Source organism: Equus caballus, chromosome X, assembly GCF_041296265.1.
Source record: "Equus caballus isolate H_3958 breed thoroughbred chromosome X, TB-T2T, whole genome shotgun sequence".
Classification (NCBI taxonomy): Eukaryota; Metazoa; Chordata; class Mammalia; order Perissodactyla; family Equidae; genus Equus; species Equus caballus.
Genome location: NC_091715.1, coordinates 108,490,652 through 108,509,222, shown reverse-complemented (window position 1 = coordinate 108,509,222; position 18,571 = coordinate 108,490,652). Strand labels below are relative to the sequence as shown.

The 18,571-nt window shown below is 41.1% G+C and overlaps 1 protein-coding gene across 1 annotated transcript in view; it reads left to right on the top strand.

Moving 5' to 3' along the window:
- Nucleotides 1-8,196: 8,196 nt before the first annotated feature.
- Nucleotides 8,197-18,571, top strand: part of AMMECR1 (AMMECR nuclear protein 1) — a 107,538-nt gene continuing 97,163 nt past the window's right edge. Inside the window, exon 1 of the mRNA XM_023633927.2 lies at nt 8,197-8,789. Within this exon, the coding sequence (XP_023489695.1) occupies nt 8,317-8,789 (473 nt within the window). The 5' untranslated portion in view covers nt 8,197-8,316. The remainder of the gene's footprint in view (nt 8,790-18,571) is intronic.

Here is an 18,571-nt window from a genome sequence, read left to right as displayed (position 1 = left end):
GATTACACACTATGACCAAATGGGATTCACCCAAAGATTGGAAGGTTTTTTTAACATCCAAAAATCAATTAATATAATAAACTATATCAACAGCATGAACTACAAATATAACATGATCCTTTCATTAGACACAGAAAAAGCATTTGACAAAATCTAACCTTTCATGATAAAAAACGCTCAACAAATGAGATATAGAAGAGAGCTTCCTCAACCTAATGAAGAGCATCTATGAAAACCTCCCAGCTAACATCATACTTAATGATGAAAGACTGAAAGCTTTCCTCCTAAGATGGAGAACAAGACAGGGAGGTCGGCTCTCACCAATTCTTTGCAATATTGTACTGGAGGTTTTAGCCAAAGCACTTAAGCAAGAAAAAGATAGCCAGATTGAAAAGGAAAAAGTCAAAATAGCTATTTGCAGATGACATGATCTTGTATATAGAAAATACTAAGGAATCCAATTTAAAAAAACTATTAGAATTAATAAACGAGTTCAGCTAGGTTGTTGGATACAAGATCAATATACAAAAATCAGTTGTGTTTCTATACAATGAACAATCCAAAACTGAAACTAATGAAACTATTCCTTCTACGGTAACATTAAAAAGAATAAAATACTTAGGAATAAATTTAACGAAAGAAGAGCAAAATTATACTCTGAAAACTACAAAACATTGTTGAAAGAAAGTAAAGAAGACCTTAATAAATGGAAGGAAATCCTATGTCTATAGATTGGAAGACTTAATATTGTTAAGATGTCAATATACCTCAAATTTATCTACCTTCAATGCAATCCTTATCAAAATTCCAGTTGGCTGCTCCTCAGAAACTGACAAGATAATCCTAAAATTAATATGGAACTACAAGGATCCCAGAATGGGCAAAACAATCTTGAAAAAGAAGAACAAATTTAGAGGAATCACACTTCCCAGTTTCAAAACTTATTACAAAGTTACAGTAATCAAGACAGTGTGGTGTGGCACAAGGATAGACATATAGATCAATGGAATAGAATCAAGGGTCCATAAGGAAACCCTTACATTTATTATTGATTGATTTTTGACAAGGGTGCTAAAACCTTCAACAGAGCAGGTCAACAGGGACAGAGGAGTCTTTTCAACAAATGCTCCTGGGACGACTGATTATCCACATGCAAAAAAATGCATTTGGACTCCTTCCTCACACTGTATACAAAAATTAACTCAAAATGGATCAAAGACTGAAATATAAGAGCTAAAATTATGGAATTCTTAAAAGAGAACATAGGTGAAAATCTTCCTGACCTTGTATTTGGCAATGGTTTCTTAGATATAATATCAAAAGTATAAGCTACAAAAGAAAAAAATGAGAAATTGGACTACACCAAAATTCAACGTGTTTTTGCTTCAAAAGACTCCATTAAGAAAGTGAAAAGACATCCACAGAATGAAAGAAATATTTGAGAATGATAGGCCTGATAAGGGATTTGTATCCGGAATATATAAGGAATTCTTATGACTGAATAATAAGAAGAGAAATAACTCAATTTAAAAATGAGCAAAGGATTTGAATAAACATTTCTCCAAAAAAGATATACAATTGGTCAATAAACACACGAAAAGATGTTCAACATTGTTAGTCCTTAGAGAAATGCAAATCAAAACTGTGATGAGATACCACTTCATACCCACTAGGATGGCTACAATAATAATTTTTTTAAAAAAATAAAAGCAAGTGTTGGCAAGGATGTGGACAAAGTGGAACTCTCATTCACTGCAGCTGGGATCTGAAAATGGTGCAGCCAGTTTGGAAAACAGTCTGCCAGTTTCTCAAAAGTTACCATATAACCCAACTATCTGACCACTAGGTATATACACAAGAGAAATGAAAACATACATCCACACAAAAACTTGTACAGGAATGTTCATTGCAGCATTATTCATGATGATGTAAAAAGAAACAACTGAAATGTCAATCAGTTAATGAATGGATAAACAAAATGCAGTATATCCATTTAATGGAATATTGTTGTTGCTAGTGGATTCCAACTTGTAGCAACTCTGTGTACAGCAGAGCGGAACCCTGTTCGATTTTTTTTTCACCATCCTCTCCCCTTCCAGCGCTATGTCAGACAATGCTCTGCTGTTATTCATAGGGTTTTCACGGCCATTTTTTCAGAAATGAGTGGCCACATCCTTCTTCCTAGTCTGTCTTAGTCTGGAAGCTCCACTGAAACCTGTCCACCCTGGGTGACCCTGCTGGTATTTGAAATACTGGTGGCATAGCTTTCAGCATCACAGCAACAAACAGCCACTGGGGTATGACAACCGACAGACAGGTGGTATGGTTCCTTGACTAGGAAGTGAACTCGGGCTGTAGTGGTGAGAGCACCAAATCTTAACCACTAGACTACCAGGGCTGGCTAATGGAATATTATTCATCCATAAAAAAAGAATGAGGGGCTGGCCCGGTGGCGCAGCGGTTAAGTTCGCACGTTCTGCTTCTCGGCGGCCAGGGGTTCGCCGGTTCAGATCCCGGGTGCGGACATGGCACCGCTTGGCATGCCATGCTGTGGTAGGAGTCCCACATAGAAAGTAGAGGAAGATGGGCATGGATGTTAGCTCAGGGCCAGGTTTCCTCAGCAAAAATGAGGAGGACTGGCAGTAGTTAGCTCAGGGCTGATCTTCCTCAAGAAAAAACAAGAAAAAGAATGACATACTGATAGATGCTACGACATGGAGGAAACTTGAAAGCATTATGCTGAGTGAAATAGGGCAATCACAAAAGGACAAATATTGTATGATTCCATTTATATGAAATGTCCAGAATAGGCAAATCTGTAGAAATAGAAAGTAGATTATTAGTTTCCAGGGGCTGGGGGAGTGGGAGAGAGTGGAGAGTGACTGATAATGGGTGTGGAGTTTCTTTTGGGGGTGATAAAGGTATTCCAAAATTGATTACGTTGATGGTTGTTGCACAACTCCATGAATACACTAAAAACCATTCAATTGTAAAATTTAAATGGGTGGATTGTATGCTTTGTGAATTATCACAATAAAAAGAAGAAAGAAACAATCAGAGATGTCTGGGGGAATCATAGAGCAGGGTGTAGCATGGAAAATTTCAAGCTCCTTAGAAAAGCCATATGCCACCCAGAGGCATCTACCGTAGAAATGGCAGCATGAGGGTTTTAGAGAGAGGCCTGTAAAGTGGCATGGAAGAAATCCAGAATTCCTTATGGGGTCCCGTGGAGGATGCAGAAGGCAGCTGAGAATTAAAAGGCCCCATACCCGCCAGGCACTTGCTGTAGCATAGAGCGAACAGCCTCAAAGTCAGAGGCTGGATGGAGGATGTGGCTGAAGTTTAGAGGGTTAGCAGCCCCCTAGGAGATGAGGTGTGAATTCTGGACAGTAAGTAATGAGAGACGGCTGAACTATCTGATATAATCATTGTGAATTGTCCATGCTGACAGAATAAGCTGTAAATTATTGACATTTAAGCAGTGGATAGAGTGAGGCAAAATGAGCTCGACTTCAGCCAGGATCCAGCAGAGGTTACAGGGCTCAGATTTCCCCTCCTCACTGCCATGAGTTTGAATTTTAAATAGAATATTTGCACAAAAGGGACTTTTCATTCAGAACACATTTTTATATTTAAATTGACAACGTTAATCTTCACCCTGCCCAACCTGTGCCATTAGGCAACTGGAATAGGTGCTCCAGAACATGATGATGTTAGTTATAGAAAACCAACTGTGTGTTTATAATTAAATTTGGAGGTGGGTGCAGTTATAGTACATACATTTTCATACTCCATTATATACACAGAGGATAACAGACGAAGTCTTTAAGGAAGAGAGAAAAGAGAAATAGAAGTAAAGATTGTCTAAACTATGATAGACACCTTCATGATTTGGTTGCTCAAGATTCCTCTAACTGCCCCAAATAATAGTCTTTTTTAGATTTTTTTTCTCCTTTTTCTCCCCAAAGCCCCCGGTACATAATTAAATATTCTTCGTTGTGGGTCCTTCTAGTTGTGGCATGTGGGACGCTGCCTCAGCGTGGTTTGATGAGCAGTGCCATGTCCGCGCCCAGGATTCGAACCAACGAAATACTGGGCCGCCTGCAGCGGAGCGCGCAAACTTAACCACTCGGCCATGGAGCCAGCCCCTCAAATAATAGTCTTTTTGATTTCTCCTCCCTAAAAAGCTTTCCTTTCCAATCCACAACTAGTTATCTTTGTTAATTCTTTCACGTTCAGTATAGGTATTAGCATATCTAAATCTCATTAAGGAGTTTGCATAACTTTGTCTCAAGGAAATAAGTAGCAAAACAACACTCAATTCTTTTGCACTCCAGTTGACAATAGAAGATATAAACGAAACAACTAGAAAATCGTCCAAAGGAAATCATGGTACTCTGGCTCATTAACGTGTTCATCAGATCAAGAAAGGATTCAGGAGGCAAGTATCTGTTTTGTAATCAGGAAAACAAAAGCTGATTTATCAATTTGAATTGAAAAGTAGGTTAAGGATTTCAGTATTTATTCACATATTCATTCAAATATAAAAGGGAACTCATCACCACCATGTGTTATATGTGTACAAGGTTAGATCAAAGTGGTGGCTAATAATATTACATTCCACAGTTGTTCAGGGATGACAGTTGAGAAAGTTTGATGACAGAGGATAAAAATAACACTTGTTTGGGCATAAATGGAAGTTTTTTTTCATTGAACTATGTGAACGTTCCTCATCTTACCCACACCCCCAGAAAACTAAGTAATTTTGCAACATTAACAAATGCTCACTACCTTATCAAATTATAATTATTCTTTTTTTCTGAAATGAAAAATAACTATACTGTGAACATGGGAATAAACTGAGGTAATGATAAAATAATCAGTTAACTAGTGGATTTAATTCAATTTCCAGTTTTACCACATGGTAAAGAATGTGCCTAACCTTTGTTCAAGTAGCTTTTCAAAAGCTTATAACAAATCACTTGACAAGAGTTAGTTAACAGCAATTTGGAGGCAGATGCAAAAGCAGAAATGCTTATGGTTTGAATGTGCTTTGTTGACGAGGAGACTATGGCCTATTTACTTTTGTGTTTTTAAAGAAACATGAAATCTTTAGCTCCCTGCTTGATAGTCAGTTACAAAAAGCAGAAGGCATCTTACCGTTTCCTCTGGAGGGAATTATCACTACAGTCCAGTATCAGCAGTGGGTAGAAACACATGTGCTCTATCATACTTTGACCTTTACACTCCAAGTCAAGAGAATCCTAGGCAAGGTCAGTTTTCCCATCCACTGTGCACTTTGTGTAGATGTTAAAAAAAAATTTTTTTTCACAGAATTTGATCCATAGATTTCATTCACGTTTGAATGAAATATGTTTCTTTCTATGCTGGTGACTTTGCAAGAAAACAAGGCCAGGAGAGGCATTTCCTCAAAGGCTAAAAAGAGGCATTACCACCACAACTACTACTTGCCAGGGGATTTGCAAAGCATCTTGAGGCTCAAGATGGGAGGCGAGCCAGCCTCAGGAGAAGTTAACACGGAGAAAAAGGTTAAAGTGTTTTTCCCCCTTTTAGCCAGCCAATACAACAACGTACTTCAAATAGTAACTCGTAGTGATCAGGTAATAATGTATTTTCTCAATCATCGTGTTTGGGTTTGCCTATTTCCTTTATGCTTGTGAGGTTTGGAACTGGAATTTAAAATCCTTTGGGGGAGCTATTTTTGTAGTTCAGCTGGGATGTCCTTGTCTTAGGGTTTCCCATTGCATCAGTCCCTTAGCCTGGTACGATAGCCATGATAGTGCTTTGTCTTTTAGATGAAATGCAGAACTGAGGACATGACTACTGGTGCTTATTAAAGATTCCTTGCTATTTTCACAAGAGTAGGGGCGTTAGACTCTTGTCTACTGGCCAAATTCTAAATCGGGAGATTACATTCTGCCTTCCTAAATTCCCCCAGCAGAAGCAGCCATCCATGGTATCCTACTTCGCTTCCTCTGCTAAACTGTTGTGTGATGTCATTAAATGGCCCCGGTTTTCTACTCTAGAAGTGTTCACATCTTAGTGGAATGGTGAGTAAGTCGGTACCTACTGTCCGACTGTATTTGACCCAATTTCAAACAAATTAAAAGGTAGACTCTGATAATTAAGAATAACGTATAAAACAAAACAAAGCACTCTAACAGTGTACTAGTTGTCATGGAGCATTCCTTTTTAAACCAATCTGCTTTCTCTTCTGCAACATAGCCAAAAAAAAAAAATGAATGCATTTTGTTTTACTCCACTAGTGGTTGACAATGAATTATTTGCCTCAAACAGGAGGATAGTTCTAATAGTAATGATGAGGTTTGAGAGGGTGAGATCACATATCACAAACCGCTTAACCAATCTCTTTTGTCTTTGAGTTGCATCTAACTATTTTAGACACTTGATCTATTTCACAAAATGTTTTTAAGGAGATTCTTTATCTTTCCTTGGTAACGTTTTAGTGTTTCTCAATCTTTCCATAAAAACTAAGTTCTTATTTTTGTTTAACCTCCGTTCCACCTACTGTGATTTAATGTCACCATCTTTTATACATCACTAACCTTGCTATCACATATTGGTAGTGAGAGGCAGTATAGCACAATGGAATCAGACATGCCTGCGTTCAAATCCTGGCTCTGTCACTTTCTAGGTGTGTGATGTTGAGCTAGTTACTTCTGAGGTTCAATTTCCTCATCTGTAAATGAGCAACCTCAGGGGGTTACTATGAAGATCAAAGGAGATAATATATTATTTCCAAGGGTTATGGGGTAAGATGAGACATGGTACCCGGCACCCAAAAAGTGCTCGATAAATAATAGGTATTTATCTGGTTATGTACATAGATCTGACTTAATTCACAAACTCCTTGAGAGCGGGAAGCATACTTCCTGGATTTCAACATAAATACGGTGTTGTGCATATAGTATGGCACAGAGGCTCAATATTTATTGAATGAATAGACGTTTTTGTTTTCCTGAGTGGAATGACCAGCCCTCAACTATTTATAAGATCCCACACATTTAGCTCAAAGGTGAAAAAAAATCAATCTTCTGATGTCTCCAAATATGAAGATACCTGACTTCCTCTAGATGTTTTGGCATGGTATAGACAACAGAAATAACTTACACTTTCTTTTTCTATCAGGTTCATTTCTGTGAATTTTCACGTTTGGTTATTGTCTTAGGTGCCCAGAATGGGACTGACTCAATCATCCGCCTCCTCATCCATCCAAGCATTCTTTGAGAATTTTTTTTAATGAATACTAACAACTATCTAATTATATACCTGAACAAAATCTTTCAGCTTGTGACTAAGTACACTACCTGCCCTATTTACCTGTAAGATCTGTGCTGACTACGGATATATGAATAATTGCTTTGTTCCCAAGCCAAAACAAACACAAAAACCCCTATAACCCATCGCCGAAAGTTCCAGAGGAAAATTAACGTCTCTGAACCAGCGAGGTGTTGATTAGCACTTTACTTTTTGCCTTTAAACTTTTTCATGGGGCTGGGAGGGAAAGTTGGAGAACAAGTAGAGGATATACAGATTCAATTGGGCTTGAATATCTGTCCATAAGGAAAGAATCTTCTCTTTTACCATAATCTCGGAAAACCCCTGGTGCATGCTTAGACTCGTATTAAAGCCACCGCAGTGTGGCCATTTCGCCGACTGCTTTGTACACGCTTTATAGGCGCGGGCTCAGGTGTGGAGCTCCGAGCACCTGCTTGCGCACACTCTGGCAGTTCCGAAACCAACGTATTTGAGGCCGGTGGCTCAGGTTCCACATAACTCGGCTCAAGTGTCACTAACACTATGTGCAGCGCCGGTCATCGAGCTGTGCTTTGGGACTTGAACACTACTTCGGACTTTCTTCTTTTCTCCCCCACTCCCCGCCACTAGTTCCCCTCCTTCCTCCCCGGCTGTGCCCACCTCCTCTCTTTGCTCCCACTCTGCTTTCTCGTTCTCGCTTCCTTCTCCTTCCTTTCCACGGGGCTTCCCGTCTTTCATCCTCTGCCGGCCGCAGGGCTGGTGGCTGCGGCTCGGAGGAGGCGCGAGTCCGGCGGGACAGGCACGAGGTGCCCAGTCGCGAAAGCCCGGGGCGCGCGCCGAGACGGGGGCGCGCGTGGGGCAGCCGCGTGGCCGGGCCGCCGGGCCGGGGAGCGGCGCGCGCGCGCCCCAGGAGCCCCTGGCGCGCCCCCGGCGGCCGGGGCCGCAGCGTGCTCGCCCCCGCCGCCAGCTCGCCTCACTTATGGGTCGGAAGCGCTGCGTGGGGGAGACTGTTACAAGATGGCGGCGGGTTGCTGCGGGGTGAAGAAGCAGAAACTGTCCAGTTCGCCCCCCTCTGGCTCGGGTGGCGGTGGTGGCGCCTCCTCCTCCTCCCACTGCAGCGGAGAGAGCCAGTGCCGAGCCGGGGAGCTGGGACTAGGAGGCGCCGGTACGCGGCTCAACGGGCTGGGAGGTCTAACCGGAGGAGGTAGCGGCAGCGGCTGTACCCTCTCTCCCCCTCAGGGCTGCGGCGGCGGCGGCGGGGGGATTTCCCTGTCGCCACCTCCGAGCTGCGGAGTGGGGACCCTACTTTCCACCCCGGCCGCCGCCACCTCTTCCTTGCCCTCCTCGTCGTCCGCCGCCTCGTCCTCCTCGCCCGGCTCCCGGAAGATGGTGGTGTCAGCGGAGATGTGCTGCTTTTGCTTCGATGTGCTCTACTGTCACCTGTACGGATACCAGCAGCCCCGGACCCCCCGGTTCACCAACGAGCCCTAGTGAGTACCGTGCCCTCCGCCGCCCTCTCCCTTGCGCTCGGGATGGGGCTCAGAGTTGAGGCAAAGTACGAGTCCGCCTGCCCGCCGGCGGCTGCCGCGGTCCCCGGAGCCGCGCGAGCTCAGTCAGGGCGCCCCGCGCTTTCTGCCCTCCGGGGCGGCCACCCCACGCTCGGAGCAGGGTGCTGCTGCAAGAGATGTCGCACTGGCCCCCAGAGGTGTTCACTTTCTCTTTGCGATAACTTCGAGGAGTTGTGACCCTTTCCTTCTCTCCTTCGCCACCCTGAGTCCCCAGCGCCCCGGTTCTGGAGCTCCGGATTACTCAAGGTGTTGACCTCTCCTCACTTTGGTTTCCATTACCCCATGTGAAAGCCCCGCCAGTCTTCCCGCCCCACGTACCTTGCCCACGGAGAGTTACTATCCCATTGCAGGGCGAAAAATAGCAACTCTCCAACTTCTGTTCTGCTAGTGATAGAACTTAGCTCCGGAGCTTGTGAGGTTACCCATCTTTTCCTTTGGGTTTCCTTGTGTCCTGGGGAGGGAGGAGGTTTTTTTAAAAACACGTTTTTCCTTACTACCTATTTTTATCCGAACACACCCATTAAAATGTGTTTCTAGTGAAGCGCACCGCCGGCTCTCTCACATTTGAAGTGAGACCTTTTTTTTTTTCATTCCACCGTCTGGGTAATAGCTCATTCAAAAGAGAGCTGTCCCCATAGAGCCACTGTCAGTTTGTACATTAAGCGTGCATTCGCTTTTGTGTCGACTTCACTTTTAAGAAATCTATGTTAGGCTTGATGATTTGAGAAGTAGTTAATCCCAACAGTAAGTGTGTAGGAATTTTTATGGTTTCCTTTGGTTTTGTACTTTTAGTTATTTTACCCTTTAAGTGTGTGGTTGAAATTGTTTAAAATAGCACCGTTACGGCTGAAAGCCAGGTTAATTCTAATCCCTGTCCATTTGGGTGTGTGGGAGATGGGGCATATGTTTTATTTTTTAATGTGTAAACTGAGTGTAAACTGACTTTTTGAGTTAAATGCTAGACAGAATGTAAAGCCCAAGGAAGGGCAGAATGACAAAGAGGGCGATTGTTTTTATTATGAGTACTTAGCGTCAACAAGGAAAATAATAGAGCAAAATTTCAGTGAAACTTACACTGAAAAGCATCAACTCTTTTTCTAGCTAAGACAAGAGCCCCTTGTCCCCATATCATAAATACCTGAATCGATGTTCTTTTTAAACTTCTTCTTTTCATTTTGTGAGATTAGGGGATTAGACTACTACTGGATAAGTATTAACACTTCTGCCTAGACTAAAAATATTAAATTAATATGTGAAGTGGAAATTGCAATAAAGTGTCGTGGAAATTGTAAATCTGCATTGTTTGTTTTCTTTGGCTTTGATGCTTTAAGTGTATTTAATTTTGTATTTTTGCCACACCTCTGTGGTCTGTGCATTTTCTTTCAGACTTGGTTCATCTTGGAGCATTGGTTCATAAGAAATGCATGAAAGAGCATCCAGACTGACGCTTGGTCAAATAAATATCTTTATAAGTTTCATAGTTTTAATTCTAGGAGCTTAAATCCTAAACCCACAACTTTACTTAGCCAGTTGGTTTTTTGTTTAAGACGTAAAATTCATTTTGAAAAGACTGCCATGTGAAAAACCTATGAAATATTTATTAGCTTGAGTCACTTATTTGTGACTTTTCTGGCTTCTCTTGGATGTCTCTGATGTATTAAAGCCAGTCTTGGGATGATACATAGGTTGGCTCTGCAAAGTCATGGGACTGCAAAAATTCACTCCTGTTTAGTTACGTGAGTTTGGCAAAGGCTGTTTTACTATTCACACTCCATTGCTCCAAAGCATATGAGAACACACTTTCAGGAGGTGCTATTTTCACACATTTTAAAGTGAGTTTGGGCTAACTGAATGACTATAACAAGAATTTTAAAAGGAAAGTGAGCTTGACCAGTTCATACAAAAAATGCTTTTGAAAATGTCATTTAACGGTGGCTACTTTACACACATATTTAGGTATTATTTCTCTCCTGATACCCCATCCACTAGATTTTTTTTCAGTGGAACTAAACGGATAAAATAAGACACACTTTTGACCACTGTGGGTATGTTGAAACGGTGTAAATATTACTATTATCATTTAGCAGGCCTTGAATGTGTTATGTATTCTACAAAACAACTAATTTAGAAGAGACGCTGAACATGACCAGGGGGAGAATGAAAGTTCAGTTAAGTGGAAAGAGGACAGCATCTTATTTTCATTTATCTTAAAGTCATTTTTGAGATGTACTGTGGAAAATTCAGGAAATTTTCTTAAAAGCAGTGTTTGATTATGGGAGTGAAATAACTATGATCATTCGACAGTGCCTTAGTACCCACCACACGTTTTCTTTCTGACTTACATATTTAATAGCATTGTGTAGTTATTAGTGTGGCTTTGTGCTGGGGGCCATAAGACATAAATAGACATAGTGCTTTTCCCCCCTCAGAGTTATTAGTATGGTGTCGTGAGCAGTGGTGTTTCAGGTCCTGTCTCTGTCCACCAGAAGATGTGCTTTTGACAGTTTCAGATTCTCATGTGCACACTCTCTTCATCCCTTCGCAGGCCATTTCTGTCAAAATGTCTGTAACTGGTGAAACCTGCCTTTTATAGGTTTAGAAGTTCTAGCTTCATCAGTTACCCTTGCGTTCTGAAAGGTGATTAGAAATTTCCGGTGATCTGTGTGTTTCAGGTTTTGGGGGGAGGGGTCAGCATAAGAACAGGCTGGATGAATACAAATTCTTCCCTGTTGCTATTTGTTGGAGGACGGACCTGACCACGGAGAGGTAGCAGGAGCAAGAGCTTGGGAGGACAGTGGAAACTTGTTTAATGGAAGGCAGGTAACATTTGTGTTAAAAGTTAGGAATGCATTACTAAATCCTTGGTCTTGGTTGTAAAGGCACATTTGCCCACAGAAAAAAGATTCAAGACATGATAAAAACATGACTTTAGGTGCATTTTACTATTCAAAGTCAGAGCTCTTGGATTTGTAGGTGGGAACCAGGATAGGCATGTTATAGGAAACCATTTGCTACTATAAAAGGATCCATTGCGCCAGGTGTTGAGCCAGTTCGACTCCAAAGCAGTCGTTCTCAACCTTGGCTGCACATTCGAATCACTGGGGAATTATGAAAAATGGATGCCTGGGTCCCAACCCCAGAGATTCTGATTTAATTGGTCTTGGATGGGGCCTGGGCATCAGGATTATTAAAAGCTCCCCAGGTGATTTTAATGTGCAGCTGAGGCAGAGAACCACTGGTTATATTCAACGAGGCCTTTCTCCTGAGATTTGGGTTAATTTCGTCTGGGGTGGTGCCTAGGAACCTGAATTTTATGAGCAACTTGGGTAATTTTGGTAAACAACTGATTTGGGAAACACTCACAGTGTGGTCTGCGGAAGACATCACCTGGGAACTTTTTCAAAACATCGGCTCTCAGGCCCCACCTCAGACCTGCTGAGTTAGAATCTGCATTTTAACAAGCTCCCCAGGTAATTCTTCCATACATTAAAGTTTGAGGAGGAGTGGTTCTCAAACTTTAGAGTACATCATAATCTCCTGTAGTGCTTGTTAAAACACAAATTGCTGGGCCCCATTCCCAGAGTTTCTGATTCAGTCAGTCTGGGGTGGGGCCTTGAATTTGCATTTCTAACAAGTTCCCTGGTGATGCTAATACTGCTACAGTTCCCAGGACCACACGTTGAGACCCACTGAGTTAGAGTAGTGAGGTCCTGAATAAAGTACTTGAGCGACTGGAAGGGAATGGCAGTTTTCACTGCCAGGTTCCAGTGTAAAACTTCCTGCTTCCATGTCACTATCCTTTATCACATTCTTTCTAACTTAGCACCAGGGAGATTGAATGCTGCCAAGATCATAAGAAGAGTCCGAGGTTCTTGGGATGGTTTCAGTCCGAGGTGGGGCGAGAGGAGATGACTCTTGGAAACCTGTGGTATGATTTGAGGTCTTTTTTCATAAATTGTTAAATGTGGGGGGCACATTTTAGGAGTTGAAAACAGCACAAATAAGATATCTTAAAGTGAGTTGTATTGATTTTAATAAGTAAAGCCCCTTCTGTTCTCACAAAAAAGCTTTGATGATTAGTTCAATAAATAACATGTTGTGATAAGATTTTAAAAGCTTTTACTTACCCTTACGCTAGCTGGATTGCATTTTAAGAATTTCCCTCATTAACTAAGAAATATAAAAGGATCCTGCTAAGGCACTGGGATTGTTCACTCTTATATCTTTAATGCTGTGTTGCATGTCACGTCCCGTGAACTTTTTATTTTAACCTTCTTACCACCTTTGAAGTTAATGTAGTACTACATTTTGTATAGACCACAGCACATAAGAGATCGTTTACTATTAAACATCAATACGTGTGGTTTTCCATTGCAGTGAATAAAATGTATTTTTAAAAAATCCACTCCTGGACGTGCAGACTTTGAGGGACTCCATCAGGTGTTTTAGCAGTTAACTCTTTCTTGCCACAGTAGTCAAATTACTGTTTTTCAGCTTGCTTGAAGGGATTGGGTTGTTTTCAGGAGGTGAGGTAGGCACTTTGTTTCAGCAGAACAGTAACAACGCTATCATACATTAGTAGAAAAGCTGATTTGATAATGCAGTTGAGGTCAAAGGGATATTAAATCAGCATTTTAAACGCAAGCTGTTATATCTCTATTATGTCTTTTTTGATGAACACTGACCTGAATAGCCGGAAGGTGTATCTGTCTATTGCAGATGATGCTACTAGGCCTTTACAGATTTCCTTATCCATGCTAGCATAACGGTCATGATGTATAGCTTTTCTTAAAAAAATTGTCCGAAAAATTGTTGGGTTGTTTATGGGTTGTTTTTCAACAATGTTGCTTTCCATTGGAAGGCAATCTGGTGTCTTATCTTACCGATAGAAAAGAAAGCAGGCACGCCCCCAGTTGTCATTTATGCTGTAAAAACTGTCAGTAACTGAAATGGAAGGATGTAGAAATACAAATTACAAAATTATTTTTATATCCATGCATAAAGGTGTATGTAGGGCAAGGTATATTTAGTTAAAAAGAAAAACTCGATGCTTATTTTATCCTCTCCCCCATATGGCCAAAGAGAGTGATAATCTAGCTCATAATTTTTCTTGCTTATGAATTGTGTTTGTGCTGCGTTCAGGTCCCAGTTAGTGGGTGGCAACCAAGAATGAATCTCTGCTGGGATCTCAGTCCAGTGGGAAGAAAGACCACTACTGAGAAAGTGAAAAATGCTCTGTTAGCCCATGCACGAGTTGGTCTGTTCTAAGAATGTGTTTCTCAGAAACATACTAACATTCACATTATTGTCTTTAAAAAACTGTAAACTCTTTGAAATTGTATTTGTATGAAAACGCTATAACCCAGTACTGCAATGGATTATAATTTTGAAGTCACTTGTGCTTCCCACGTATAGATCATTTTACTTTTTTGAGCATCATATATGTGTGAAACACTACAACTTGTGCAATGAGATTAGTCAGAGTTCCCTATTTCAATAGGCTTTATTCTGTTCTCTCGATGTCACACATGCTTGCCTGTTTTAAAGCAGCACAATGACCAGGGCTTTTACATTTAAATTTTCTTAAATAGTCCCTTTTTTTCGAACTTGTGTAATAATGTCTCTTTTTGATACTGTTCTGAATCAATTAAGCTAAGTAAGTGAGGACCAGCAGTAAAAGCCAGGAGCTGCCAAGAATGGACCCTCAATGTGTAAGCTGTCTTTCCACAATCAGTAATTGGGCAGTTGCTCACAGGACACTGGAGACAGTGTGAGAAGCCAGTGGTTGTGTAGGTAGGAAGAGTAGATTCCCAACAGTAAACTTATTTAGAGTTGAGCTTCTGGAGTTAGTGTTACTAAGAGCAAGAACGAGCCACAAGCTTATGTAGTACAAAGAAAAGAGCACAAAGGAAGAAGTATGGTGTAATAGTATAGTTGGTTGGGTGGAGCGTATTTTACGTTTGGTCCAACTATAAGTGGCATCTTTTCTGTCAAGTGTGGGTGTATTTTATACAGCTCTTAATGTATCATACTTTCAGACTTGCTCAACTTTAAAGATGTTAGTGTTGAATAGCTGAGTGGAAATTATATGTCACTGGGGAAGAAACTTATTTTTTTTTTAGCTTATACATTATGCTGAGTTCTATGGTTGGAAACCAGAGAAAGAGAAGAAATAGTTCTATCCTCACAGAGCTTACAGTCTTGTTAAAGATGTGATGCAAATAACAAAGTTGCTTAAAATGCTTACAAAGCAATCTATACATGATTGTAGATGAATTAGATACATGAAAAATATTGTACATAAGCATGGTAATCACATGGAATAAAGGATTGGTCAGGAAGAGGGCTTTTGGGAGAGGATAACTTTTGAGGCAAGTTTTTAAATGGCAAAGGTACAGTGGTTATTGGTGAAGAGTGTGTATGACCAGTAGATCTTGAAGTCTTACTTGGTTGTTCTCCAACCGGTTGCTGCCACCACCACACCCCTTGCCACGGTACTTGGGGATTCCCGGCAGCTGTCTTTAGTCAGCAACTTGCACTCTCAGCATTCTCCATACCACTCCTCTTGCTCTGGTCTCTAAGATCATAATGCTTCAAGGAAATTAAAAGTAGACTTTGGTCTTGGGAACCCTCTGGGAAGGCTGGATAAGAGATATTGTATCTGAGTATAGTTTCTTGTATTAAGAAGACAACAGTACTTGCAGGAGAGTCCTCTGGAATGTAAGATGAATTGGAAGGAGAAGCATCAAGCATCTCAAGGTAGAGGAGACCAGCGAGGCTTTAAGGTTATGAGGGCAGTAGAAAAACTGGCATTGGAAAAGTTGGAAAGCTGCCCCAGGGGCAGAGTTTGTGAACATAGGAACACTGCAAAATCAAGAAGTGGAAGAAGTTAGCATATGCAGGGACTCATACTCTGGGGCCAGGCTTTGTGTAGGAGTAGAAAGATTGCAGCTCACCTGCTTTTTGGCTTTCATCATTGTCTCTTCTTTTCTTGGCTCTGTGCCTAGCTATTCTTGTGCTCAGGAAAAGTTTGTTCAACAGCTCTGTTGGAATAGCTATGAAATTTGATCGCAAATGTAAGAACCTCCCCCTTCCCCTCTTCACCTATTCCCAAATCTGTCTAATATGAGAAAAAGGGGAAGACATTGGTTTATAGAATTTGGATCAAGTATAAAGATAGCTGAGATAGCTTTTGGATGAGGACCTGAAATTAGGTGATTATATGGGGTAAAGAGGCATTGGTGAAAAAAAATCTTCCAAATTCCCATTGCTGTGGGAAGTGAAAGGGAAAGAGGCTTTGAACATAATTCAGAGTTTATAAGCCTGAAGAACCAAGAGGATGGTGGTGCCACTAAAAAGCATGGGCGATGGGAAGAAACAAAGGCAGTCGTGGGCTGCATAACAACGTTTCCGTCAATGAGGGACCACGTATATGACAGTGGTCTCATAAGATTAGTACCATATAGCCTAGGTGTGTAGTAGGCTATACCGTCTAGGTTTGTGTAATTACACTCGATGATGTTCACACAATGACTAAATCACCTAATGACACATTTTTCAGAACATATCCCTATCATTAAGCAACGCATGGCTGTAGTTGGTCAGGTGAAATCAGATTTCTTAATATGTGTATTTCAAGTACTGACAGTTACCAAATGTCATTTCTTTTTTAATTAGCAGAACCACAAAGCAGCAACAGAGCTATTGTGACGATTTGGTTGGTCTCGTGCGATCTCTCCAGCCTCCCCCAAGCCCCAATTGTGACTTTGAACTGCTCAGATGGGTAGAGATCAGTGAGAATTTTCAGCTCTGTGTTGCTAGTAAAAATACCTGACAGAATGTTGGGTTTCCCTAATGTAGGTTTATATGTTTTCTCAGTCTTTGGGCTTATCAATTTGTAGAGCAGTCAGCAATTCTTATATTTCCTTATGTGTAATTCAGAGCAGAGCATTCAGCAAAATAGGGCCTCATGGAGTACCATCTCAGGAACTTGTAGTTTCAGACCTTGGATTAAAGGAAATTTCTGAAGAACTGGAAGTACTGTCTGGTACTAGATTCTAGGTCCAGTGTCTTTAAGCTTAGAAAGTAAAGAATCAAGCTGAAGCTGTTTTTTCAGCTTTGCTCAACAGTGAGGGATGGATGTTATCAATGGCCAAGATCAGTTATATTGCTTTATGATCTTTGTGTTCTTCAGTGGATGGGCAAATGTGAAAAGTTCTGCTTGAGTCCAGGCCTACTAATACTAGTTTTTAAAATAAGGTCTGTGATAGTCTTGATGATTCTTGCCTTTTCCCTATCTGTTTCATTTTACAGATAATCCACACTGTGACCCAAAGCCACATGCAATGCTGGGAGAGCACAGTTGACTGTATTATGCAATATCCTGCCAGAAGATGCTGACCAGCTCTATAGTAATGGAAAGTAGAGAGATTGACTTAACAGCCTATATAGCTCGCCTTGCCATTCCATATACTTTCTGTAAGCATATGACACACAATTCTAGTAACATATCTTATATTGAGATCTTGGATTGCTGCAAGGTGGTAATACCAGATTCTCTTCTTTGCTTCAGGCATTAGTGGATTTTTGAGTCATTCTCATAGAATGGAATATATGAAAAATCGGTTGGTACTGTCAGCCTAGAGGTCCCACAGCACTGTGTCTGCCTCAAAGAAATGCTCATGTGCTAGTCACATTAGTGTGCTTCTTCTCTGTGACATTATTATTGTTTATGTAGCCTAGCAACCAACGATTAGATATAGGTGGTTTGGGGTGCAAATAAGTTATATAGCTGGTAAAACTTGGACCTCAGGACATACCTCATTGTAGTAAGACAAAAACCTTTTGTATCCTGATTTTGAACAATGGTGAGGTAAGTGTTTAGATGATGGGTGCTTTTTATATATCCTTTTTTTATATGATAAGTGGAAGATGGCGTTGATGATTTATTCACTAAAGAAGAATTTCATGAAGTCTTCTGGCCTTTTTTCTGTGTTAGTATTGCTCTCAATACATTTCATGGAGTTCTCCATGATTGAAACAAACAAACAAAAACTCACCATACTTCTTTTGCATTACAAACAGAAAACTTGCCACTAGCTTGGCAAGGTACTTGATTTTGTGGAATAGCTGTTTGACGTTAGGAGTAGGTGCCGGGCAGTCAGTGGTTAGATTTTTTTGTTCTGTTCATGGATCCATCTATCCCACGCTCATCAGTTCAAAAAACCCTCACAAGAACAAATGGGAATGATACTGCTTCTATTTCTCTGACGCTAATGAGGTGATATGTGGATTGTGGTGTATTTTACTCCACAGGCTCCTCTAACCATTGCCGTTTGGCAAGTTGTTTTGCAGAAATCCACTCTTCCACATTGAAAGCATTGGCGCTGTGGAGAAAGAGAGTCGCACAGGGCCGGAGGCAGGAATAGAGGACACATGGGAGTCAGGGAGGGAGAAAAATGAGATTGTGCTTGAGTGAGGTGAAGCCTGAATTCAGGGCAGAAAAAGGAGATTGAGTGCTTGGTCTGGAGTAGGACTTCTCCAAGAGGCGTATTTTACATTATACAAACCTAGATGTGTCCCCTCTTTAGAACCAATGGTCATGGCACTCTTGATGAAAAAAAATATTCCTATCAGAAACAGATGTACAGCGTGAAGTTTAATAATGTAAGAGGACTTGCCTATGGGTCCCCTGAGCACTTCCA